This window comes from Microcaecilia unicolor, chromosome 11, assembly GCF_901765095.1.
Source record: "Microcaecilia unicolor chromosome 11, aMicUni1.1, whole genome shotgun sequence".
In the NCBI taxonomy this organism is placed as follows: Eukaryota; Metazoa; Chordata; class Amphibia; order Gymnophiona; family Siphonopidae; genus Microcaecilia; species Microcaecilia unicolor.
The window spans coordinates 125,559,780-125,585,816 of record NC_044041.1 but is presented as its reverse complement, the minus strand read 5'-3'; the positions used below and the strand labels follow the sequence as shown (position 1 = coordinate 125,585,816).

Sequence of the window (26,037 nt, the reverse complement as noted above, 5' to 3'; positions counted from 1 at the left end):
GTCCATGATGTTCAAGCTGAGCTTGATTTCGTTGGTGATTTCTGTCAGTTTAGTTTTGTATGGGATGCATATTGTGACATCGTCTGTGAAGATGAAAGGGTTGAGGCCTTGGTTGGATAGGGACTTGGCTAGTGGGGTCATCATTAGGTTGAAGAGGATCGGTGATAGTGGTGATCCTCGTGGTACTCCACAATCTGCTTTCCAGGGTGATGATATGTTTGAGTTTGATTTTACTTGATATGTTCTTGTGGTTAGGAAACCCTTGATCCAGCTAATTATGTTTCCACCAATCCCGAACTTGTCTAGTAATCTTATTAATATATTGTGGTTTACCATGCCAAATGCACTAGGCATGTCAAATTGGAGGAGAAGGATTTTTTTGCCCATTGCTATTTCCTGCTTGAATTTGGCTAGGAGAGTGATTAGTACTGTTTCAGTGCTGTGGAGGGGGCGAACACCTGACTGCGATTTGTGTAATATTGAGAATTTGTTTATATAGTCTGTAAGTTGTTTGGTTACCATGCTTTCCATCAGTTTGACTACCAACGCGATAGATGCTACTGGACGGTAGTTAGTGATTTCATTTGTTTTTTTTCTTGGTATCTTTTGGTATTGGGGTGAGTAGGATGTTGCCATTTTCCTTAGGGAAGAGACCTTGCTGAAGCATGTAATTTAGGTGGGATGTGAGGTCTGCTATGAAGCAGTCAGGGGCAGATTTTATTAGGTAGCTGGGACAGGTATCTAGTTTATAGTGAGTGCTGGAGAACCTGCTGTTCGCCTGGGTAACTGTTTTGACAGTTAGGAGGGTGAAGTTTGACCAGGTTCGGTCAGCCAGGTATTCTCCAATGGTTGGGTCCAGCTCATTAAGGAAGTTTTCGATGTCAGTGTTGTCATGAGCTAGCGTGTTGCGCAGGTTTACAATTTTTTCATTTAAATACTTAGCAAGTTTATCTGCGGATGGGATGTCTGTATTGGTTGTAGTGACCAAGTTGGTGTCTAGGAGTTTGCTCACGAGTTGGTATAATTTCTTCGTGTCTTTGTAATCTGTCCCTATTTTAGTTTTATAGTATGATCTTTTGGATTGTCTTATTGCGTATTTGTATTTTCTTTGTGTTTGTTTCCATGTGTTGAGTATATGTTCTTCTTTAGTTTTTCTCCATGCTCGTTCAAGTTTCCTGGATTGTGTTTTTAGCTTTCTTAGTTCATCGTTGAACCATGGTATTGAGTTATGCTTACATGAAGTTCGTAAGGGTGCAATTTCATCTAGTATGCTTTTGCATCTTTTATCCCATTCTATGAGGTAGTGTACAGAGTCTGTTTGTGCTGTCCATTCATTATTGTATATCAGTTGCCAGAATGTTTTCATGTCTACGTGACCTCTTGTGTTGTAGGATGTGTGTTCTTGTATTCTGTATGAACCTTTTTCCGCCAATGTAGGGATAAGTTTAGTTTGTAGTGATCGATCCAGGGTGTTTCTGTCCATTTAATATCTGTTGTTATTATGTTCTGGTCTGTTGAAAGTTCATATGAGACGAGATCGAGTGTGTGCCCTTTGATGTGGGTAGTTTGCATTTGTGGCCATTTGAGATCACATGAGTGGAGGAATTCCTTACATTCTCGTGTGTTGATAGAGTTTGGGTCTTCTAAGTGAAGGTTGATGTCTCCTAGTACCAGTATATTGCAGTGGGTTACACATGTGTTTGAAATGAAGTCCATGAAGTTAGTCTGGCTTTCGTTCCAATTGCCTGGAGGTCTGTAAAACGTGGAGGGGCATAATCGAACGGAAACGCCTATCTCCATGGGCATTTATCTCTGAGAACGGGTCCATGAAGGGGCGGGCCGAACCGTATTTTCGAAAAAATGGACGTTTTTGAGCTGGGTGTTTGTTTTTTTTAGCGAGAATGGAAACTAAAAACGCCCAGCTCACAAAACGTCCTAATCCGAGCCATTTGGTCGTGGGAGGGGCCAGGATTCGTAGTACACTGGCCCCCTGATATGCCAGGACACCAACTGGGCACCCTAGGTCAGTGCGGTAGACTTCAGAAAAAGCTCCCACATGCATAGCTCCCTTACCACGGGTGCTGAGCTCCCAACCCCCCTCCCCCAAAACCCACTACCTACAAATGTACAACACTACCATAGCTCTTAGGGGTGAAGGGGGCACCTACATGTGGGTACAGTGGGTTTTGGAGGCCTCCCATTTACCAGCACAAGTGTTACAGGTAGGGGGGGATGGGCCTGGGGCCACCTGGCTGAAGTACACTGCGGTACCCACTAAAAGTGCTGCAGGGACCTACATACGCGCAGGCCTCTAGGACTTGTTGCTGCTGTATAACATTGGCACACCAGTTGACACCTGAAGACTAATCTCTCCGAAAATGTCCTTTATTGGAATAACCGCATTTACTCACAGTTAACTGCAGATCAGAGGTTGTGCCCCACTGGCAACGAGTCTCCCTGGTACTGAGATTAGCAGTAGGTCAGAGCTGGCAGAATGCTGTACAATGCCCTCTTTCAGCCACATTCAAGGTAAGAACTAAGTTCTGTAACGTGGATAACACAGAAAAGGGAACTAAAACTGGCTTACAAAAATGGCCACTACCGCATGGACTACAACAGGAAACACAACAATTTAGTTCGCACTATAGGCGTTTTTCTCTTTCAAAAATAAGCAGGATAGTAACATAATAGATGATGGCAGAAAAAGACCTGCATGGTCCATCCAGTCTGCCCAACAAGATACACTCATATGTGCTACTTTTTGTGTATACCTTACCTTGATTTGTATCTGTCATTTTCAGGGCACAGACCGTATAAGTCTGCCCAGCACTATCCCTGCCTCCCAACCACCGGCTCTGGCACAGACCGTATAAGTCTACCCAGCAATATCCTCGCCTCCCAACCACCAGCCCCGCCTCCCACCACCGGCTCTGCCACCTAATCTCAGCTAAGCTTCTGAGGATCCATTCCCTCAGAACAGGATTTCTTTATGTTTATCCCATGCATGTTTGAATTCCGTTACCGTTTTCATTTCCACCACCTCCCGCGGGAGAGCATTCCAAGCATCCACCACTCTCTCCGTGAAAAAATACTTCCTGACATTTTTCTTGAGTCTGCCCCCCTTCAATCTTGTATCGTGCCCTCTAGTTCTACCGCCTTCCCATCTCCGGAAATGGTTCGTTTGCGGATTAATACCTTTCAGATATTTGAACGTCTGTATCATATCACCCGTTTCTCCTTTCCTCCAGGGTATACTTGTTCAGGTCAGCAAGTCTCTCTTCATACGTCATGTAACGCAAATCCCATACCATTCTCGTAGCTTTTCTTTACACCGCTTCCATTTCTTTTACATCCTTAGCAAGATACGGCCTCCAGAACTGAACACAGTACTCCAGGTGGGGCCTCACCAACGACTTATACAGGGGCATTAAAACCTCTTTTCTTTTGCTGGTCACTCCCCTCTCTATACAGCCTAGCAACCTTCTACTTACGGCCACCGCCTTGTCACACTGTTTCGTCGCCTTCAGATCCTCAGATACTATCACCCCAAGATCCCTCTCCCCGTCAGTACCTATCAGACTCTCCCCGCCTAACACATACGTCTCCCGTGGATTTCTACTCCTTAAGTGCATCACTTTGCATTTCTTCGCATTGAATTTTAATTGCCAAACCTTAGACCATTCTTCTAGCTTCTGCAGATCCTTTTTCATGTTTTCCACTCCCTCCCGGGTGTCCACTCTGTTGCAAATCTTAGTATCATCCGCAAAAAGGCAAACTTTACCTTCTAACCCCTCAGCAATGTCACTCACAAATATATTGAACAGAATCGGTCTCAGCACCGATCCCTGAGGCACTCCACTACTCACCTTTCCCTCCTCCGAGCGAATTCCATTTACCACCACCCTCTGGCGTCTGTCCGTCAACCAGTTCCTAATCCAGTTCACCACTTCGGGTTCTATCTTCAGCCCGTCCAGTTTGTTCAAGAGCCTCCTGTGGGGAACCGTGTCAAAAGCCTTGCTGAAATCTAGGTAGATTACGTCTATATCATATCCCTGATTTAATTCTCCAATCACCCAGTCAAAGAATTCAATGAGATTCGTTTGGCACGATTTCCCTTTGGTAAAGCCATGTTGTCTCGGATCTTGCAACTTATTGGCTTCCAGGAAATTCACTATCCTTTCCTTCAGCATCGCTTCCAATACTTTTCCAATAATCGAAGTGAGGCTTACTGGCCTGTAGTTTCCAGCTTCTTCCCTATCACCACTTTTGTGAAGAAGGACCACATCCGCCGTTCTCCAATCCCACGGAACCTCTCCCGTTTCCAATGATTTATTAAACAAATCTTTAAGAGGACCCGCCAGAACCTCTCTGAGCTCCTTTAATATCCTGGGGTGGATCCCGTCCGGTCCCACGGCTTAGTCCATCTTTAGTTTTTCAAGTTGTTTATACACACTCTCTTCCGTGAACGGTGCTATATCTACTCCATTTTCATTTGCACTTTTGCCAGTCCATCGCGGTCCTTCTCCAAATTTGCTTTTTCTTCATCATTATCTACATAGCGGTTCGTAGTGTCTTTCAGTCTCACAATTCCCTTATTTGTCTTCCTCCTTTCACTAATATACCAGAAGACATTTTTGTCACCCCCTCCTTACATTTCTAGCCATTTTTTCTTCCACTTGCGCTTTCACCAGACGTATCTCTCTCTTGGCTTCTTTCAGTTTCCTCCGTTATTCCTCTCTGTGTTTGGCTTCTTGAGTTTTGGTGTATTTCAGGAACGCCAGCTCTTTAGCCTTTATTTTCTCGGCCACTTGCTTGGAGAACCATATCGGTTTCCTTTTTCTCTTGCTTTTATTTACTCTCCTTACATAAATGCTTGTGGCTCTATTTATAGCTTCTTTCAGCTTGGACGTCCTTCCACTTCTTGTTCGTTCTCCCAGCCCATCAGCTCCTTCCTCAGGTATTCCCCCATTTTACTAAAATCAGCATGCTTGAAATCTAAGACTTTGAGTGGCCGCCCTCCACTTCAGCTGTCATATCGAACCAAACTGTTTGATGGTCACTGCAGCCCAGGTGGGCACCCACTCGGACATTTGATACACTATCCCCATTTGTGAGCACTAGATCCAGCGTCGCTCCCTCTCTCGTGGGTTCCGTCACCATTTGTCTGAGCAGAGCACTTTGTAAAGCATCCACTATCTCTCTACTTTTTTCCGATTTCGCAGACGGAACATTCCAATCTACATCCGGCAGATTGAAATCTCCCAGCAACAGAACCTCTTTTTTCTTTCCTAATTTTTGAATATCTGCGATCAGATCTTTATCTAGTTCCTCTAATTGTGTTGGGGGTCCGTAGACAACACCCACGTGGACAGAGGTTCTATCCTCTCTTTTTAAGGTGATCCATATTGCTTCTTCCTTTCCCCAGGTCCCTGTCATTTCAGTCGCCGTGATATCATTCCTCACATACAGAGCTACTCCTCCACCTTTACGACCCTCTCTATCCTTCCTAAATAGATTATAGCCTGGTATGTTTGCATCCCATTCATGGGAACCATTGAGCCACGTCTCCGTGATTGCAACAACATCCAAGTCTGCCTCCAACATCAGGGCCTGAAGGTCATGAACTTTATTGCTTAGACTGCGAGCATTTGTGGTCATCGCTTTCCATCTACATTTCCTGGTATGTGTTTCAACATTAGTGATTTGGGGGTTTCTTTTCTCTTTGGGTACCTTCATATCTTTTTGTTCCACTCTTATTGTTTTTTCTTTGGCTTCCGTTCTGTTTTCAAGAACATCACAGTGCTGTAATGGAGTAAAAGAATTTTGTAGGTGCAACACTTGTGAGGTCAGATGCTTTCTTGTCACATAACGAAGTCTGTCTGAACCTACCGTGATCCATCTATTCATAGGTGGTTTTATCCTTTGTGGTAGTGGTGATAATTTGGTATGATTCTGTGCAGTATGATATTGTGCAGTCCTAGATGCTGCTTTAAGTGCATCTAGTTCCTGTTTTACTTTACTGAGCTCATGTTTTAATCTAGTGAGCTGCAGACAGATAGGACAAGCCTTAAGTCTCCAGATAATTGGTCTTGAAACTAAAGCACCACAATTATTACAGAGAATAAAAGTCATCCTGATTGGTTGAAATGGGTGTGAACAGGTGTGATATATAGTGAGAATAGCAGCCTATGGATATGCTAGCTGAGATCCTTATTATTAGAGCAGTAATCCTTAGCTGGTGAGTAGAAGACTGGGGATTCCTGTGATAATGAGGGTTTTTTTTTTTCAGAGACAGTTGTAATAAGGGTGGAGTTAATTTGTGATAAGTAGTGTATTTGGGAAAGTTATTTATGAAGTGTCAGTTCAAATGATCGCGTAGGGTTTTGTTGTGAATTCTGATTGAGGCAATTTCAAGCTGAGGTGTTATACACTTGGCAGTGGTTTCGGTGGTAAAGTGGGATCGATAGATTAGTGCTAAGTCTCCACCTCTCTTTTCCTTTCTGATCCAGTGTGTGATTTTGTATCCTGGAGGGCACAGGTCTAGGATTATAGGGTCCTTTTGGTCATGGATCCAGGTTTCGTTGATGAAGAGTAGGTCAAGGTTTTCTGACATGATCCAGTCTGTTAGTATTGCTGTTTTATTTACAGCGGATCTGGCGTTGATGTAGCCTACTTGGATTGTTTGGAATGGGTCTTCTGTGTTTGGTGTTGTGTGGACTTTTATTAGTTACTCCACTAATTTCTTTTTTCTGTCTGTTAATCCACAGCAGAGCAGAATTAGCCAAATTAAGGTAATATTTAAGGTATTCCAGCCAAGATGTCACTGTGTGCGAGCAATTGGACATTGCTAAAGCATGGCCAGCACCTACAATAGATATCAACTGGAAATTGACTGACATTTTATCTCAGATCTCTGAATTACTGCTGTCACAAGGGCTAAATAGATACTGAGAAGTAGTGATGATAATACAAACTCCTTTAGTGCTCCTTAATTCAGAGATAAGAGAGAGGAATTTTTGCCCTTCCATAAGACTCTCTGGACCCCGTTTGTAAGAAATGATTACTTCCAATTTAAAACAACCCCCCCCCCCCCCAACCCTGTGGCACAATACCTTGATTTAGAGTAAAACGCAGTGGATAGGTTAAGTAACATCAAAATGAAGTTTCTCCATTGATTTTTATTTATTTATGTATACAACCTTATATACTGCCAATCTGATATGTCATTTAACACAGTTTAATTGTCTGCATTCACATGCCACTAACTGATAAACTAAGATTAGTTGAGTTCCGGTGCCTATATGGAAACCCAGTTGGCTTAGACAGACAGTTTCCTCTGCATCCTCTACCTGATCCAACAAGTGCCAGTACAGAACCCTTTTGATCCAGTTTGCTAAGGATCTTAATGCAGAATAGAAAAGCAAAATGATTCAATAGTCATTTTCAGAGCAGATTTTATGGGCAAAAAATTGTCTATTTTGCTTTTTAAAGAAAGGCAAGGGAAGCGTATCTGAGCTGTGGAACCTACCTCACTACTGTTGGGTACAGCTCTCCAGAGAACTGCAGCATACAAGCCATGGCACCTGATAGACAGCCTTTTGCCAATATAGCCATGGTCGTGTGGAGTGCCGGGATCCCTAAATGGAGAGAATATATAGCTGTTAAGTGTTAATGACATAACTCAGGAGTAGGGAGAGACCTCATAATACTTTAACCAGTGCCTCTAGCAATCAAATCCACTGTGTAGCTGTGAGACACTATCCCCAGCCCCCACAGTCTATGACTTCTGGCTTGTACTGTATGTTTTCCTCAGTTGCTCCAGAGTGACACTGGAAGGGTAAGCTAAAGATGTGCTTGATTGGTGGGGGGAGGATGTGAAATCAAGTCCAGAACTCTTAGACCCATTTTCTGTCACAGGAGTTGAGTGAATGTGAAACAACATGACCAACCTATGCAGTCAGAATATCAGCAGGACTGTTTCATGGCTTCTGTTGTTGTTTCTTCCTGTCTTGTTACCTTTGTGCTTTAAATTTGACCACACACCTTTTGGCACAAATATTCCACCAATTATCAACAGTCCTGAGAGAATGAGGGAGACAGCCTGAGTTATCCGACGACCAAACAGACCCATGGTCAGGGTGCAGATCAACTTCCCAGGAATGTCGATGGCACCAAAGATGAGTTGAACCAAGAAAATACTGAAGCCAAACGTGGTGAGGTCCAATGCCAGAGCAAAGAAGGCAAAATACGTGGAAAAGCTGAATGTGAAAGGGAAATGCATCATTAACTGGCCATTGCACTGTGTGAGATCAGTGATAGGATTACTGAGTAAAACTCCATCGCAGTGTGCAAATACAATAACTTACCAAACTAACATCAAGCAGCAGGAAATCCTTCGCATGCCTGGGGTGCGGAACAGATCCAGAAATGAATAGGATGACACTTTTGATGAGTTCATTGGTATGTTTTCTTTTAGCATCTGACAGGAAAATAGAAAAGGTGATGAACTGTAAAAAAAAATGAAGCGCAGAGACTGACCACAAGAACAGTAGCCTCTAAAATGGAAGATATAGCAGGATGCTGAAAGGGGCCAAGCCTGAAGGTACATTGCACAAACAAGGAATATTAAAACACTCTTCAATTTTTATTTGTGTTAATCTTTCATTTTTACCTCTATGGTTATCTTTTCACCTTCTTCTTTTTTCCCATTCACCCACGCTGCTATCTTCAGGTTCCTGAGCGCCAGGTCATGTTTCCCCTTGAGGATGAGCCAGCGGGCTGATTCCAGTAAGAGCCTGTTAACAGAAAAAAAACCACACAATTGACCAATAAACCTATTTAGGGTATGTTGAAGTGTATTTTTGCAGTGGTTTGACCAAATGTTTAGCACCCAAATTGAAAGGATCACACAGAACTTGCGCTATCATGATTGATAGCTATTCATTCACCATGGTCTGGACAGTTCCTCCAACTAGTGGAACAGATAATACATTTTGACTTTTTTGGAATTTGGGAAAAATTAAAAGTGTTAGGTCCTAAAAAGAGCCATGGAAGAAGAACACCAATTAATGGGAATACAGCTGTTCTGCAGGTTAGCTTTCTAATTGGTTGGCCAGGAATGCAGCTGCTGTTAGATGATTTGTCTATGATGATGTGACCTGTAGACTAAAAAGACTGAGAGTTTGGAGTGGCCTCTCTAGCCAGCAGAATATATTGTATTGAATGATGTTTACTGTTAACAGGACCACAGTAAATAAATGTCTTTCATTATAGGAGCAAAGAAGACTGAACTGTGCACTCTACCCAGTGAGAAACACCAACCCAATAACTCCCAGCATTTCAATCACAAAATGTTTTCTTAGAGAGATGTGACATAGGCTGGCTTAGTGGCTCAATGGCAGTGCTGAACACTGTATCCAGAACATCTAAGTTCAGTGCCTAGCTCAGTTTCTGCTCTCTGTACTGACCAGGGCTGGTGATGCTACAGAGGCAGCATTTACAGTCTATGAGCAGGGGCGGTAGGGGGGTGAGAGTGATGAGAGCAATGAGTAAGACTCCATCACAGTGTGTGAGGTCAGTGATGGCAAGTATGAGTGAGGCTCCAATCTACTGTATGAGGTCAGTGATGAGAGAAATGAGTGAGCCTTCATCACAGTGTGCGAGGTCAGGAAAGAAGTCTGAGGTCTGAGTCATCCTTAACGGTACCAACTCGTGATTGGACTTAAGAGTGTGAGAGAAAATCACAGCCTGTAGACCTTGACTAAGGATTGTCTCTGCCAAGGCTGAACAGAGAGATATAAAATAGAAAAATCTTTCCTTTCCTTGGTTCTGTTTTTAAGTTGTAGTTTGTAAACCAGCTTGGTACTTTGGAAAGGTAGTATATTAAGCCTAATAAACCATAACTCAAAGAGGGCAGATCTGAATCCAAATGAGCATGAAGCCTCACACAAGATTCAAGAAGCATTTCCTCAGAAAGTGTAATATGACACAGGAAACATTTCCTCAGGAAATGGGAGATGGATATTATACAGGGGTTGTGACATCAGTTGAAAGTGTACCCATGCTGCTGTCTGCCCTGCATAGAAGTACTTCTATAGGGAATGCAATATCTACCAGAACTTTATGAAGGAACTCCAGTTTGGTCTAGGTCCGTGTCCTAACTAGTGTGCTGTGAATGACTCACCAGGAATACAGGAAGAAAAGGAAAAATGGAGCACATGCTGCAAACTGCAACCAGCGCCAGTTCCGGAGACCGTAAGCCAGGCCAGCCAAGATCATCTGCCCACTGGCTGCAAAATACCCATAGCAGTTCCCAGCTAGTGTACGGCCCTGAGTTGGGATCCACTCCAGAACTGCAAGGAGAAAAGTGGAAAGCCATCAGAGTGGAAAGCCAAAAGTGCTGCCTAACTGAAGGGCCCATTAAGGATGTTATGCAGCCCAGCATAGAAAAGTCAAACTCCAGCCACAAGGTGGCAGCCTAGAGCATTCTGCTCTCTTTGTCTGCCCCTGCTGTTGCAGCATTGTGTAGTACAGTGGTTCCCAAACCTGGTCCTGGAGGCACCCCAGCCAGGAAATTTGTATGCACTGGAGGTAGTGCATGCAAATCTCTCTCATAAATATTCATTGTGGGTATTCTGAAAACCTGACTGCCTGGGGTGCCTCCAGGTCTAGGTTTGAGAACCACTGGTATAATATCTTCTGCCTCTCCTCACACATTCTGGTCTAATGGGAGCAAGTCAGAGTATCTAGGGCTGTACCTTTGCTGAGAAAAATAACATTTCGGGCATCTCAGTCTAAAGGGTTTCTTTATCATTAGCGCGCTGCCGAGCCCCAAAATGAATCCCTTTATGGGCTGATCATTGATTTTAAAGAATCAAAAGGAGGCATGTGGGTATTTCTTATGTCACAATTGTATATGAGACTCAATATTTTTACTGAGTCCCTGCTGTTTCATGGCATGATGTATTACAGAAATATTCAACCTTTCTGAACAGTCCCTGTTTTCTCAGGGCAGGATGTGTTAGAGCAATACTTGGCCCTTCAGCACAGTCCCTGCCTTTTTATGGTAGGACATGTTATAGGGAACATTCAGCCCTTCAGCACAGTCTCTGATGCTGGTGAGTTACTAATACTCACTCAAGGAGAGAGAGATTATGCAGATGCCCGATGTTCCCATTCCACTTAGGAAGCGGAAGACACAATAACAACTGAATGTGGGAAGGAATGCAACCAGGGTGCCAGCTACTGCCACCTGCAGATGGGTCCAGATGAGCATACGCCTACGTCCAAACCTGCACACAGCAGACACAAAGAAAGAAATCAAACTGGTCAGCAAGAAAATCTAGAAACAAGATTGGTTGTATATTTTTTTCTGAAGCAGGGTGATCAGGTGACTCCAGGTCAGAGAAAACAATCTAAGCCCATCTGGGTTTTACATCCTCAGCCAGCTCTTGCTACTTACCTGTCTGAGAGCCATCCGAAGAGCCCGGATCCCACCAGCACCCCTGCCATATATATTGACTGTGCAACCTGCTTCAGCACCTGCTGGTTGCACACCAGGTCCCACTGCAAGAGAGTAAAGACAGCCAAAGGCCATTACTACAAAGTCTGATGTGAAGTAAAATGAAAATACTGTTTACAGCACCATCTACTTCATGGTAAACCAGAGTTCAAATCCTACTTCTGTCACTAACTCTGCATGCTTAGGAGTATGTCTGTGCTTCAGCTCTAATCCCTTGTTCTGTTATCAACTCTGCGTGTGAGACTGTGGATAATTTAATTTATTTACCTGTGCCTGAAGTCTAATCATTGAAAATGTCACAGACTCCTTCTGTGTGACCTAGGGAGTGAAACACTTCATTTTCCTATCAGGTACCTACTGAGGTTATAAGCTCTTTTGGGCAGGGATTCAATATACCTATGCACAAATTCCATGTGTATAGATAATATAATATCCATAATTAAATTTTATTGTATAGTACAAAGCAGCTCAGTCCCTGCAAAAGAAATCCCAGGCAGGGTTTTTTTATGCCAGTTATATCCTGCCATGATGAGACATTTGATGATTCTCACTTTGGTTCCCAAGCCAGGTGTTATACAGAGGAATCACTGGATGTCATGAAACACCTAGCCACCCACCTGGGGCTACCCCATGGCCACTTAGAGGGTCTATCCCCAGCACAGCTCAGGTCTACCTGCACCTGCAGCTTGTGCTCTACACTAGCACGCTCCTCCCACTGACTGTGTCCCAACCACCTCTGGGCAAGTCTCCCACTCTCAATATCCCCAGTGATTTCTAGGTTACTGGGGGCCATACTCCCAGTGGTCCCACAGTTCCCAGAAAGCACTCACATATCCAACACACAAACACCAGGATTCTTAGTCAGTCCAGACAAGCAGAGGCAATAAACTAAAAATGTTTATTGTCATGAAAAATTATTGAACAGTGAACCACAAAAATAGATGGAACAAAAATAGCACATAATAACAGGTAACTGAATATGGATCAATTATGAAACTAAATAAACATTTGTTTACTATCCAAATAGTACCTGGGAAGTACAGGAAATATAGCTGCTCACAGGTTATGAAATATAACTGCTAACAGGGTCTCAGTAAAGAAGTCTTTCTCTCTCTACTTCCAAGCTGAGACTGGAGAAAAAGCCAATACATCCTAGCTGAATTTTGAGCTCCTGGGCCAATCAGAGCCCAGAACAACAAGTTTTAAATATAGTTGGCCATGTTACTGCATGTTACTTCTTATCTATGTTAACTAAAGAGGGCACAGTCAGTTCTCTGTAACAAGTTTAAACATAAACATGCACTACCTGCTGTCCAAACTAGAGAAATACACTTCAAGAAATAAAGCAACATTGAGCCTGCAAATAGGTGGGAAAATGTGGGATACAAGTGCAGCAAATAAATAAATACAGTTTTACAGGCTTAAAAACCCACTGTTTTGTCACACTGGGCTTAATGGAAAACACGTTGACTTAGGCTATTACCTAGTATTTTAGAAGAAGCATGAGTGATAATAAAATTAATGTGTCTGACTTCAGCATAAGCTGGGAAAATTAGCTGTTTACCTTTCATTATGACTTCTTTGCAGTTTAAATCAATAAGTATACATAGACAGTAATATGAAATGCCACTGTTTAAAGATAATGACGAGTAAAAAAAAAAAAGTGGCTGACTCCATGTTAGCTGGATTGTATGTATGTGTGTGTAATATATATATATATATGTATACACGCATATTAGTACTATCGATTAATCACTATTAACATTTGTGATTAACACATACACATTAATAGCAATTTAAGGAGGTCTTTTACAAAGCCGCAGTACCAATTCTTGATACAGCAAATGAAAGAAAGCCCATTCAATTCCTATGGGCTCCCTCTCATTTGCCACACAGGAATTGCTAGTGCGGCTTTGTAAAAGAAGCCCTGAATTATTAATGCCATTAATTCTGACCTGAATTGAGCATCTCCCCCCCCCCCCCCCCCCCCACACACACACACAAGTTCCCCCTTGTAATGGAAGATTTAATGGATTGCTTTTCAATCCTTCTTTGATCGATAATGAACTCTGAAATCTTCTGTCTTTGACCAAAAGTAACTTTCCTTGTAAATACAAAAACAAGTTGGAATGTGGAAGATAAGACACAGCACTAATTAATTTGGTAGGATGGTGCTTGTTTTCGGAAGTTCAGCCTGGCCACCTGGACTTGGAAAACATGTGACTACGTTCCCACAGTATGGCTTGTTTATCTAAACAGAAAAGCATTCTGTAATGTTCCTTAGCTCTGAACGTGAGCTCTAAGCCTAATAAAAAGGGGGGTTTATTACAGCAGAGTGGGGGCTTATCTATGAGTGGATGCACTGCGCAGAGGATCTGTTCCTGGTCAAAGAAGCTCCTGGCTCTTGCTGTGAACCGGCCCCCCCCAGCTGATGTTAAGAGCCTGGATGATGTAAGGACCAGTGATGTTGTATGTATATAATGTATTATTGCTTCCTTTCCTGGTCTAAGAACTCTTAGCATTGCTTAGATGTAGAGACCAGTGATGTAATAAATGTTTATATAGCTAATCATTATATATATCTTAATCATTGTAGATTTTAGCACCTCTAATAAAAGTTTCATTTATCTAAAACGAATCCAAAAGAATCCACGGTAATTATTGAGTAGTCTGTGTCAGTGAGACAGGCTGTAAATCCATAGCAGTACACCCCTACAGGTGGTAGCTGTGATTTTGAATCCAGAGCCAGCATAGGCAGGAGTGACTAGTGATTGCTCCTGCCTGTCGTATTTTAGATCACTGGGGCATCCTTAAGGTGACCTGGGGGGGTCTATAGTGGGATGGAATGGTCTTTGGGAAGGTGGTGTATGTTAAGTTCAGGTCACAGTGGTCAGCGTTAAAAGTATTAATAATTTTAATCGTCGTTAATGTTTACTTGTTAATTGCAAATGTTAACAGTGACTAATCTACAGATATATAGCCACTGACTTCAGACTGGGAATCTTCCTACAATCAGAGGTTTCCCTGTGTCTGCTGTGGAAACATTTTGGGATATTTATAAGCACAGCCACTCAACAACTAATGTAGAACTAGATGGTCACCTAGGGCAGAAGCTTCTAGGAGATGGCAAAAAGCAGATACAGTCAAAGAAAAAAAAACAGATCTTGACAACCGAAAAACCCAAAAGAGCCAGCAAAGTGAGCTTTTACCTACAGGAAGGATGGCCAATTTTCAAATAGCCCATTACCTGGGTAAATAAATGGCTTTTGGAAATTGCCCTCATTATTTGTGTGTGGGGGATTACATACAATTACACACCAAAGTTTAATAATTAAGAGCATGATATCTTGGGGAGGTGCAGATTAGAGGCCTGAAAGTTAATTACTACTACTATTTAACATTTCTAGAGCGCTACAAAGTGTACGCAGCGCTGTACAAACACAGAAGACAGTCCCTGCTCAAAGAGCTTACAATCTAATAGACAAAAAGTAAAGCATATAAATTTAAAATATTTAAGCAGTCAAGCACAAGAGAACAGTCACAGAAGGACTGAAGATGTTGAAGGGTGGTCAGTGAGATTAGGTGTAACTCTGGTTGGAGTAGTGGGAGAAGGTGATAGAAGAATAGAAATGGGTGAGGTAAAAGTAATGAGTGGGTTGATAGGGAGGTTATATAAGACATGTCACTCTAGGGGTGGGTGGGTAGAGGGGTAGGGTGGGTGGGACTAAGTCTAAAGCAGGAGAAGGTATTCTCTGCAGCCTATCTGTGAGATGGAAAATGCTCTCTGAAGCTGCTGCTATAAGTTGTTAGTTTTCTCTCCCTGAAAGAGATCCAAGCAGGGGAGAGTGTGTGTAAGACTGAAAGTTCACCTGAGGCACCCAATGCCCTTGCACGGGCCCTGTGTATGACATGAAATAATCAGGACATCTATGAAGTAATACTCAGTGATATGGGCTGAAATGAACTGTTGAATTAATAATACATCTCTATAAAGTTGGACTAATCATGATATTATCATGATAATGTCAATCTGAGGAAAGTTTCCAGTACAGATTAATTTTATCCATATTTGAAAGTTAGTTCCACAATAACCCTCTCAGAGGGTAATTTTATAACGTGTCGCCTAGAGGTCAAGTAGCTGCCAATTTAGCTTCTATTTTATAAAAACAAACAGATACGTATGTGCCTTTATAAAATAGCAGCATATATGGCAGAAATTGCACCTTGAATGCAGACATGGACATGTAACCTGCTTGAGAGCAGATGTAAATGTCTGTACATACAATTCACAAGTATATACATTGATTAACATGCATACTTCAGAACTCTGCCATGCTCTGCCCAGAACTTGCACTCGACTATGCCTATTGGCACACTGTTCCCTCTAAGCTGAGCAGGAGTCCTCCATCTACAGTTCTGCCAGTGGGGGGAGTTGTTTCACTATCACATTTTCAATAGTGAGAGACAGGCAAGTTCTACAGGACTCAGGGAATTTGCCTGTCCCTCAAGACTAAAAACACAATATTGAAGCACCACTCCCTACTGGTAGCAAAGCAGTTGGAGGGCACCCACTCAGCTTAGAGGGAATAATGTTGGCAAAGTACATGCCTTCTTGACAAGGCATTTACAATTAAGCCAATTGGTATTTTAGCCATACGCACATAAGTTTCCACAGACTTTATATAATTATCCCCTCACAGGCTAATTCTATAAAGATGGTGTTTAAATTTAGGCAGTAAAGGGAGGAGTAGGATGATCTGACTCTTTCAATAACCCAGGGAGACGTATTTAATTACAAAGTCTTTATTAATGAGCATCAAATGACTCAACACGGCAGCCGTGTTTCGACGCCTATGCGCCTGCCTCAGGAGTCTTATGATGTTCCAAAAAGGTTTAAAAGAAAACAAATTTTCTTGTATGATAAAGTAATGGGATGTTATATATAATATCACTTTGCATTTGTTCATACCGAAATTGGCAAACACCTCTACGGTACTATGTAAGCCACATTGAGCCTGCAAATAGGTGGGAAAATGTGGGATACAAATGAAACGCAAAGGGGGGGGGGAATACCGCTTTAAATTATGTTATACAACAATAGAATAAGCGGATCTGATCAAAACAGATATGCAGAAAAATAAATGGAGGGGGGGGGGGAAGACCTCAGACAGGTGATAATCAGCCAAATTGCTGGAATTGCTTTTGAAAGATCACCGTATATCAATCATTGGTCTTGGCCCAACCTCCTCCCGTGGTGCGAACAAAATTTTTGTAATTTTTTGTGATGAATATACTCAATTTACTAAATTCACTGTGTTCAAGGAACACAAAACCTACTTAACTTAAAGCAGTGTCATACTCAGTTTTTGTGTTCCTTGAACACAGTGAATTTAGTAAATTGAGTATATTCATCACAAAAAATTACAAAAATTTTGTTCGCACCACGGAAGGAGGTTGGGCCAAGACCAATGATTGATATACGGTGATCTTTCAAAAGCAATTCCACCAATTTGGCTGATTATCACCTGTCTTAGGTCTTTCCCCCATTTATTTTTCTGCATATCTGTTTTGATCAGATCCGCTTATTCTATTGTTGGATACAAATGAAACAAATACAATACAATACAATCCAAATCAGTCAAAATGGATACTTCCAAAGCCTGCAACGGCAAAAGTACTTTATCATACAAGAAAATTTGTTTTCTTTTAAATCTTTTTGGAACATTATAAAACTCCTGAGGCAGGCGCATAGGCATCGAAACACGGCTGCCGTGTCATTTGATGCTCATTAATAAAGACTTTGTAACTACATACGTCTTCCTGGGTTATTGAAAGAGCCAGATCATCCTACTCTTCCCTTTGCTGCACTACTGTTACGTAAGTTCAGAGGGTCCCTCCACCTCTGGTGGGTGCACCTTGTTTAAATTTAGGTGCAATGTATGCATATAAATGATTAGAATACCCATTATTTGTGTGCATGTGTGCACATAAATTCTGAAAATCTGTTTAATTGCTCTTACGCAATAAATCAATTTAAATGGTCAAAATACATCAGCGGGGATACTGAATATGCAAAAAAGGAAGACCCAGCTGTATCTAATAAATATATTTTTCTTTTTTCAAATTCAGTTCCAAACAGCTTAACAAAATTCTTGGAAAATGTAGATACTTCTCTAATTTGTGATTTTATTTTTTCATTTTGATAGACCACACCCTGAGGCAGCAATTTGCGAAACATGTCGCATGTTGGTGGAGGTGTCCCTGCGTTGCACAGTATGAAAACAATTTGATGAAGGATTACTAATTTGGAGTGTTTTAAAGCATTTCTACAGAGTTGGAACATGTTTATTAAAGTCAAGGATATATATTGGATTTTGTGATAATAAATATGTACATTTTTCAAGAACTTTGTTCTGCTGTTTGGAACTGAATTTGAACATGAAAAAAGAAAAAAATATTTATTAGATGCAGCTAAGTCTTCCTTTTGACAAGTTAGCCCCCCGACAAAAAGGCCCGATCAGGCTACCCATAATCTGGGACTGCATTTTTTTCCTAATAATCTTACCTTGCCAAACAGGATAAGGTTGGTAAGACTATGAAAATGATGACAATATTGTTTTGTTTTTAATTAGCATGGTGATGGAAGAATAGCTTCCTCAAATAGCAGAACAGATCATGAATACCAGTTTGTAGCTATAGAATTTTGTTTATTTATATATGCTTTATGTAATTGAATACTGGTAGGAGTCCACATCAGTGAAGATTTCAGTTGTAGTTTATTATATTTTTTGTGATGTGTTATTTTTTCTTAGGGGGCTGTTTTGTGTAGGGGCTATTTTGTCAAGGGTTGTTTTGTGGGAGGGGCCATTTTGTCAAGGGCTATTTTGTTCGGGTGTGAAATGTCAAGGGTTATTTTGTTACAAGGCTGTTTTGTCAGGGCTTTTTTGTCTGGGCTATTTTATCAGGGCTATTATGACTGGGTGCCGTGCTCTCCATATAGGTACTTGTTATGGAATTGCCCCATCAGTATCTAAGTGTGTCTGTCATTAGGGCCAGTGCAAGAATATTAGGTGCCCTAAGCAAACTTTCAAGATTTGTACCCTTCTTCTTCCCAATTAACCTTTAGAACCCTTGTCTCCCCACAGTAATCATGATCACTTAAAAAGCACCACCCCATAATAATAAGGGTAAAGGGGCTATTTGAAAACTGGTGATCAAGCAGCAGTACACTGAAGGCTGTAGAAACCTACTCAGGTAAAACATAAAACTTCTGTTGTAGGATTTAACTTGCATTCAGAGTGGCAGCTATCACTTCAAACTACCGTTTACCAATATAAAATTAAGATGGAGAAAAAGGATTTCAGAAAATATGGATATATGCTCCTCTGGTACAGAAAGGATCTGCGACCCTATCAGCAAAACCAGTGTGCAAAACACAAGCGCTTGATCAGATCAAAGATCCATCAAGCCCAGCATCCTGTCACCAAAAATGGCCAGTCTAGATTACTAGGAAGTGCCTTTGCTAATGAAAGTTGCCAAAGACACCTCATTGACAGTGTTCATTATTATCTGAATGGAAGAGCTCAGTGGTTCATCTTACCTCTGAAATGATGGTGGAAACAAATTGGCTCTGGTCGTAGGTCCACCCATCTGTGCAAGGCTCTGTGTCCAAATCTGTAATGTTGCTGACTGTGGCATTGAGGATATGACATTGAGCCACCTGGAACTGATGGCACTTCTTGGACTTCCCTTCTTTGTTTATAGGGATGTAAACCTGCAGTTGTTCTTTATCTGTAAGGTTGGCATCACAAGCTTGGTTGGTGTCTACCCGAATACGGCAATGGTGGTTTGGTACTGCTGCTGTAAAGTTCTGCAGATAGCTATGGAATGAGACCATGCAAACTGGGATCAAAATTAGGATATTGTGCAGGATATGGAAATACCCCACACCTCCGATGGACTCTAGCAGGTCATTGAACCCCATCACGAACTCCTCAAATGGGACCAGTCAATAGCGTATGGCCTTATCTAACATAAGTAGTGCTGAGAGAACTGCCAAAGCCAAAGGGCTGGTTTCCAGCAGGCAGATTAATGACTATGCTAAGTGCTCAATCAATCAAACATCACATAAATGTTCAACAAGTTCAAGAGTCTATTGTAACAAGAGAGTAGAATGGGGCATCTTTCCAAGCTCTTGCCATCTAATATCATTTGATGGTCTTTGTTCTCCTTGAAATGTTCTCTTCTCTGTCTTCCCTGGCACAGCCATTGAAAATTCAGTTTTCTGAGAGGATCCTAAGAAATGGTCTTTCAGATTCCAATAACTGCCAAATTTCTTGTCACTCACAATGCTATAGTTGAGTCTGGGTGATCTAAAATGTAAGATAATAGCGTTGTAACAAGGAATGATTGCTTTTTCCTCCCATTTCCTCACTCTACTTTATTTCTTTATTAGATTTGATATTCTGTCCTATCTGAATTAACCAATCAAAACAGTTCACAGTTTCATTACAAAATATATCGTAAGAACAATGACATAAAACAAGGTAACACTTAATAGACAAAATCACTACAGAAACAACGGTTCACAACCTCTTGTCCCCATGTAATGTTAATCTCCCTCTATCTTGAGGTATGCGCTCACTGGCAAGCAAGAACCATCATGGTACCTGTTTTCATCCTTTCTGAATCTCAGCATCCCATATACTACATGTTATGCTTAATATGGTGGGGGATAGACACAAGGAGACCTACCAGTGCCCTCTAGAGGGGCTGTGGAGAGGCCCCTTCAACCTAGGAGGATCACTCAGTGTCCACAAACAGTTAGCTCTTGGCTTCTCTGAGACTTCCAGTGGCGATGGAGACACTTCTGTAAGAAGAAAGTGAACAGGACCAGGCAAATGGTTTTCAGTTTTATGACTTTTCATTGTCACTGAACTGGAATGGAACCAATGGCCAAGGGGTGCAAGACTCTGCATTCCTGTATCCATTCCCTCAGCCCTCTAGGCTCTCTATTGCTGCACTTGTTCTTTTTTGTCCTCTGACTTAGTGGTATAAAAGTACATCAGTATATTTAGTCGGATGAGGTCCACAGATGATGTCAAAGGGTAGTTACAAAGGCCATTGCTGTGTTGTAGAAACTGCACTCAAATGTTCTAGAAATTACATAGCTACAATCTCGAACAGATATTGCTGGATACTTCAGAATAACCATTCCTGAGCATTCTCAGAGTGGTCATTTACAAGCATCCCTACGGAAAATGTCTGGGGATTCTAAGGAATCTTCCCTTGCATTCTGGAAATCAGTACATAACAGGCAACCAGAAAGCACCTGACAGGAGCCTGTTCTTTAAAGGAAATAGACACCGACTTTCCTTTATAGAATACTAACATAGCAGATTAGATATGTGTGTATAACTTAGGCATATGAGCACTTATGTCAGCCATAGGGCTAGATTAAGTGGATTCTAAAGATATACACATAATTTATAGCATTCTGTAAGTTGTGTGCATAACTGTGTCCTGCCCACTCTCTGGCTGAACTCCATCTATGTGTATGCCCACCCTAAAACTATAGGCTGTGTAAGATACACACATATTTATAGAATAGCACTTAGGCAGAACTTCGGCATATATACGCATATGTGCATACATATGTGTGCACGTTGTGATAAATAAGAGGCTGTCCTAGCCGGGGCAGGCCACTAGATGGCGCTGTTCCCCTAAAAATGTCCAGGATGTCCGGGGTAGGCCACTAGAAGGCGCTAGGAGAATAGGTGGAGGTCACTAGGACCGGGGAGAGCCCTGGGAGGTCCACAGGTGCAGGAGGTTATGGGCTGGGTCCTGTTTAGCTATTAACCACTTTATACCCCACCTGAGTTGTGAAAGGGAGAGAAGAGAGCTGGTAGCTGAAGAAAGAGAATCCCCCTGGAAAGAACTGGCTAAACCCTATGGACTTGTGGTGGACTGTGTGCTCAAGGAAGAAAAACAGGCTGGGGTAAGAAGTCCCTAAAGCATTAGTGTTGGACTGTGTAGCCTCAGTACTTATAGGAACTGTGTGTTCAAAGAAAGGACTGTGAGTCTAAAGAATGAAAGGACTGGGTGTCCAAAGAAGAAGTAGGGCTGTGTGTCCCAGTACTGAGAAGCAGGCTGCAAAGCCTGGGGTTAGAAGTCCCCAAAGTATTTAGGTTAATGCTGAGCCCAGGAATCTGTGTGGGGAGGCTCAGTATGAAGATTTGTAAATGTATAAAGTATTTAAGCTAGAAGAACTGTGCCCAGGGACTGGAATAAAGAATTGCCTGAATATGCTGTTGGTAAGACCTGTTTAATTTTGCCTCTGGAGAACCAGGTCACCCTGAGCGTGAAAGGATAACATGCTAATCTGCATTCAATTTGCATACTGAGAACCAGCTCACCCTGAGTGAGAAAGGGGCCCAGGAGCTTGAGGTTGGATTGCTCAGGATGCTGGGAACAGACTGTTCTGAATGCTGTTCAAAGGCCACAGGCCAGTGAGGCCTGCTGGAGAGTGGGAGCAGAAGCCTCATTTTCACAATGTGCTTACACATGTATCTGGTGCCTACATGTAGATGTCTTCATTATAGAATTACCACTTAAAAGTGCAATTCTATAAACCAGGTGCTCACATTTATGTACACATTATCCCTTGGATTTTATAAATGGTGGCCTTAATAGCACGTGATCCTGAGACCTTCGGGCAAATAAATTAGTTAACAAGCCATTAAGCTTTAATGTAGATTTGCACATATTAGACACAGTTCTATAAAGATCCACGCTCAAACCTTTGTTTCCGTGTTTGTGCCTCTTCAGCGGCACATATTCAGTTTTGATTTATCTGCATATATACCAATGATTTTGTTTTGCTGTTTATAAAGAAGGACTCCTGATGCAGGCACATATGCCGAAACACGGCTGTGTTGAGTCACCTCTACATGTCTTTATTTAGTTGGATTTTATGAGTGAATTAAACGCTTCCTGTGCATTCAACAAATCCTGCCTTTTTTTTTTTTGCTTCACTTCTCTTGTTGCTATAACTAGGAGCCACCATTTAAGTGCCCTGAGGCCACACGGTATAAGCCTTACTCTATAATGTATTATACTATAATAATGCTATAATACAAAACCACATTGCCTAGACTCCATTATAGAATACAAGCATAACCCAGTATTTGCACACCTAACATGTAGGCACCTATACTGACGCCAGCCATAGAGTGTCAGGATGCTCATAACTTACAGTGTACTGTGTACACCCTCCTTGCAAATATCTGTTATGTAAATTAACCCCCGGATTCTATATATGGCGCCTGAAAATCTGCACGGAAACTAAAGTGTATTCTATATCAGTGCACATAACTTAATTGGTTAACTAGCTAATCAATGCTGTTAATTGGATGTTAACAAGCAATTATCAGCACTAATTAGTATTAATTGAGATTTAAATGCACAACTCGCTAATCCCCCTGTTTACTAAGACGTGCTAGCGACTGCCGGGAGCCTATTGGGCTGTGTCAGCATTAGCGCACAGCAGCCGTTAGCATAACTACTACTACTTAACATTTCTAAAGCGCTACTAGGATTACGCAGTGCTGTACAGTTTAACAAAGAAGGACAGTCCCTGCTCAAAGGAGCTTACAATCTAATGGACAAAATGTGCAGACAATCAAATTGGGGCAGTCTAGATTTCCTGAATAGAGGTATAATGGTTAGGTGCCGAAGGCGACATTGAAGAGGTGGGCTTTGAGCAAGGATTTGAAGATGGGCAGGGAGGGGGCTTGGCGTATGGGCTCAGGAAGTTTATTCCACGCATAGGGAGAGGCGAGGCAGAAAGGGCGGAGCCTGGAATTGGCAGTGATGGAGAAGGGTACAGAGAGGAGGGATTTGTCTTGTGAGCAGAGGTTTTGGGTAGGAGCATAAGGGGAGATTAGGGTAGAGAGGTAATGAGGGGCTGCAGATTGAGTGCGTAACTTAGTAAACAGGGAGTAAGTGTATTCTATAACATGCTGTATTCTATAACATGGTGCGCCTAAATTCTAAGTCACGTATTTGAAAAGTGGGTGTGGCCATGGATGGGTCATGGGCATTTCTAAAATCTATGCACATTATTATAGAATACATCCGATCTGTGCCTAATTTAGGTGTCAGGATTTACACCAAGTAAAACGTGGCTTAAATGGATGTGACCACATTTAGTTGCGTGGGGAGCCACTCAGCATATTCTATATACCACACAGAAATTTAAGTCTATTCTATAAAATTTAGACGTACTTTAGAGAATACACTTAGGTGTAATTTTTTTTCTGCGCAGATTTTTCAGGAGTCATATATAGAATCTGGCCCTAAGTGGTTATTTGCACTTAGAATATTGACATTTATGGACATATGTGTGCACATATGCATTCTGTATCATTATTCTAAACATTTACATGCATAGCGTGAGTGTAAGTGTGAGCGCTTGGTTTATGGAATTGCCCTTTACGTATCTCACCTAGCCCCAGTGAGCTCACCAAACTTACCTGCTTGCTCTAGAAATGTTCTGCCACTGGCAGATCTACTAAACCTCACCCACGGATCTGGAAATTAGATTGAATATCTCTAAAGCAAAGATGAACAATCCCTAACAGATGGGCCGATGCTCAGAACCAAACATGGATGCTAGAGGCAATTAGTGCTCGCATTAGTGAGCACAGAATACTCAGAGGCCCTAGCACGGGAGACAACTTGCACGCCAAAGATTAGTACAAATAGCACGGTACTGTAGTCAAATGGATGTTAATGAGGTCATTTCCTGTTCCCTCTCAATGCTCAGAGAACAGTGTACAAAACAAAGCCACCCTACCGCTGAAAAAATAACGCCAGCTAGGAGCAGGCATTAAAGTGTTTGAAGACAGGACTTCGTATGATTCTTTCTTTAAAATCTGCTGGGTTTTATATAATTTGGAAGCAGAAGGAAGCCCATGCAAGCCCCTAAGCACTGGTAGTGAGAGACCAATGTATGCAAGTGGGAACAAACCCAAAAGTGAAAGCACACATTGGTGCCTGTTTCCTGCACTTAAATATAAACCTTTTAAGTAAAATAAAAAAACTGAAAAGCTTATATTTAAAGGTGCAGAAAGCAGACGCCAATGTATGCTTCACTTTCAGGTTTGCTAGGCGCATACGCACAGGAGCCAAGCACATTCCCCCTTGCTTTCGCTTTTTGCAGCTAGGTTTCTGCACTGTTCCAGTGGCATGGTTTCTGAGCTGTTGTCTTACCACAGGAGTTCTGAGCACTGGCCCGAGAGATAGTGACAGAGCTGGAAATCAGAACTGAGGCAAAGGTAGATTTGTGACTTAGTCCCAATGTCACACAGAGAGAGCAGAGCAGGGCATTAAAACTCATGTCTTAAGAATTTCTCCTAAAACTCTATCCACTGCACCACTCTTCCTTCCCTAAAGTTACTAAGCTGCTATGAGAGACACCCTTAAGAGATATCATATCATTCTTGTTGAACAAGGAGACTGTAAAGTTGAACATTTCTCCCTGCCTCTCAATCTCTCACCACCTAATTCAATCCAATGATATCATTAACAAACCGCCCTTCAAATAAAACAGCACAGAAGCTTACAATCAAATAACAGATACACATAACATCAATTCATATAAAAAATGAATCCTAAGAATATTCTGAAACAATAAACAAAAATAAAACAATTTCTAAAGCATACAAAATAATCTTTAAAAATATACTAACATAGTCAATAGCCTGAAGGCAGGCAAACTCATCCAAATGCCAGAGAAAATAACCATCACTTTAGTCCTTGCAAATATTTCAAGCAGGAAGGTGACATCCTTTATATCAGGGTTTCCCAGCTGTTTACAGCCTTGAGCATAGCTACATTAACAGAGTGTTGTGTGCTACACCAGCCTTCTTGGAAAAGGCAGGACAGACATGTGGAGGGCTTCTTTGGTGAAAAGAATAGCTAGGGAAGGGTTAAATCCAACCCGTCTCTTTTACAGATTGTACAAAATGGAGAAAAGGAACAGTGACTTTTGAAATTAATTCACATATTTTTGCCTTAGGAGACAATTCTGGGGCACCCACAAACCATCGTCTTGATGTGGTTATACATACAGTACACACACATATACATACAGAAAGAATGAGACACATATACACAACATTGTTGGTTTTGCTTCTCCAGTTGTTACCCATAAATCTTTCCCCCCATCACCCAGGAGATGGTCCATCTCCCTCTGCTTCTCACTGTCTGTAGACTACTGCCTGCTCCTTTCCTACCCTTTCTTCTCCACACATAGGTCACTCTTCTCTGTTCTATCCACTTCTTTCTCCCTATTCCCAGATTCCAGTTCCCTGTATGCACAGAAGAAAGCAGAAATCAGTACGGTACAGGCTGATGGCTCAGTTACCTCTGCTGCTGCTCCTAACACTCCGAGTGAGTCACATTCACTGCTCACAGCATGCTATTCCCATACTGCTCAGGCTGGGGATTAGACA

At 41.9% G+C, this 26,037-nt stretch overlaps 1 protein-coding gene across 1 annotated transcript in view; it reads right to left on the bottom strand.

Annotated features, from left to right (window-relative positions):
- LOC115480979 (solute carrier family 22 member 6-B-like) overlaps positions 1 to 19,505 on the bottom strand; it is a 28,250-nt gene extending 8,745 nt beyond the window's left edge. The window contains exons 1-8 of the mRNA XM_030219964.1: positions 19,122 to 19,505; positions 11,462 to 11,565; positions 11,137 to 11,291; positions 10,184 to 10,352; positions 8,672 to 8,795; positions 8,367 to 8,479; positions 8,017 to 8,258; positions 7,529 to 7,637 (exon numbers count right to left, since the gene is read on the bottom strand). Coding sequence (XP_030075824.1) covers positions 7,529 to 7,637; positions 8,017 to 8,258; positions 8,367 to 8,479; positions 8,672 to 8,795; positions 10,184 to 10,352; positions 11,137 to 11,291; positions 11,462 to 11,565; positions 19,122 to 19,505 — 1,400 coding nt within the window. The remainder of the gene's footprint in view (positions 1 to 7,528; positions 7,638 to 8,016; positions 8,259 to 8,366; positions 8,480 to 8,671; positions 8,796 to 10,183; positions 10,353 to 11,136; positions 11,292 to 11,461; positions 11,566 to 19,121) is intronic.
- Between the last annotated feature and the right edge of the window lie 6,532 nt (positions 19,506 to 26,037).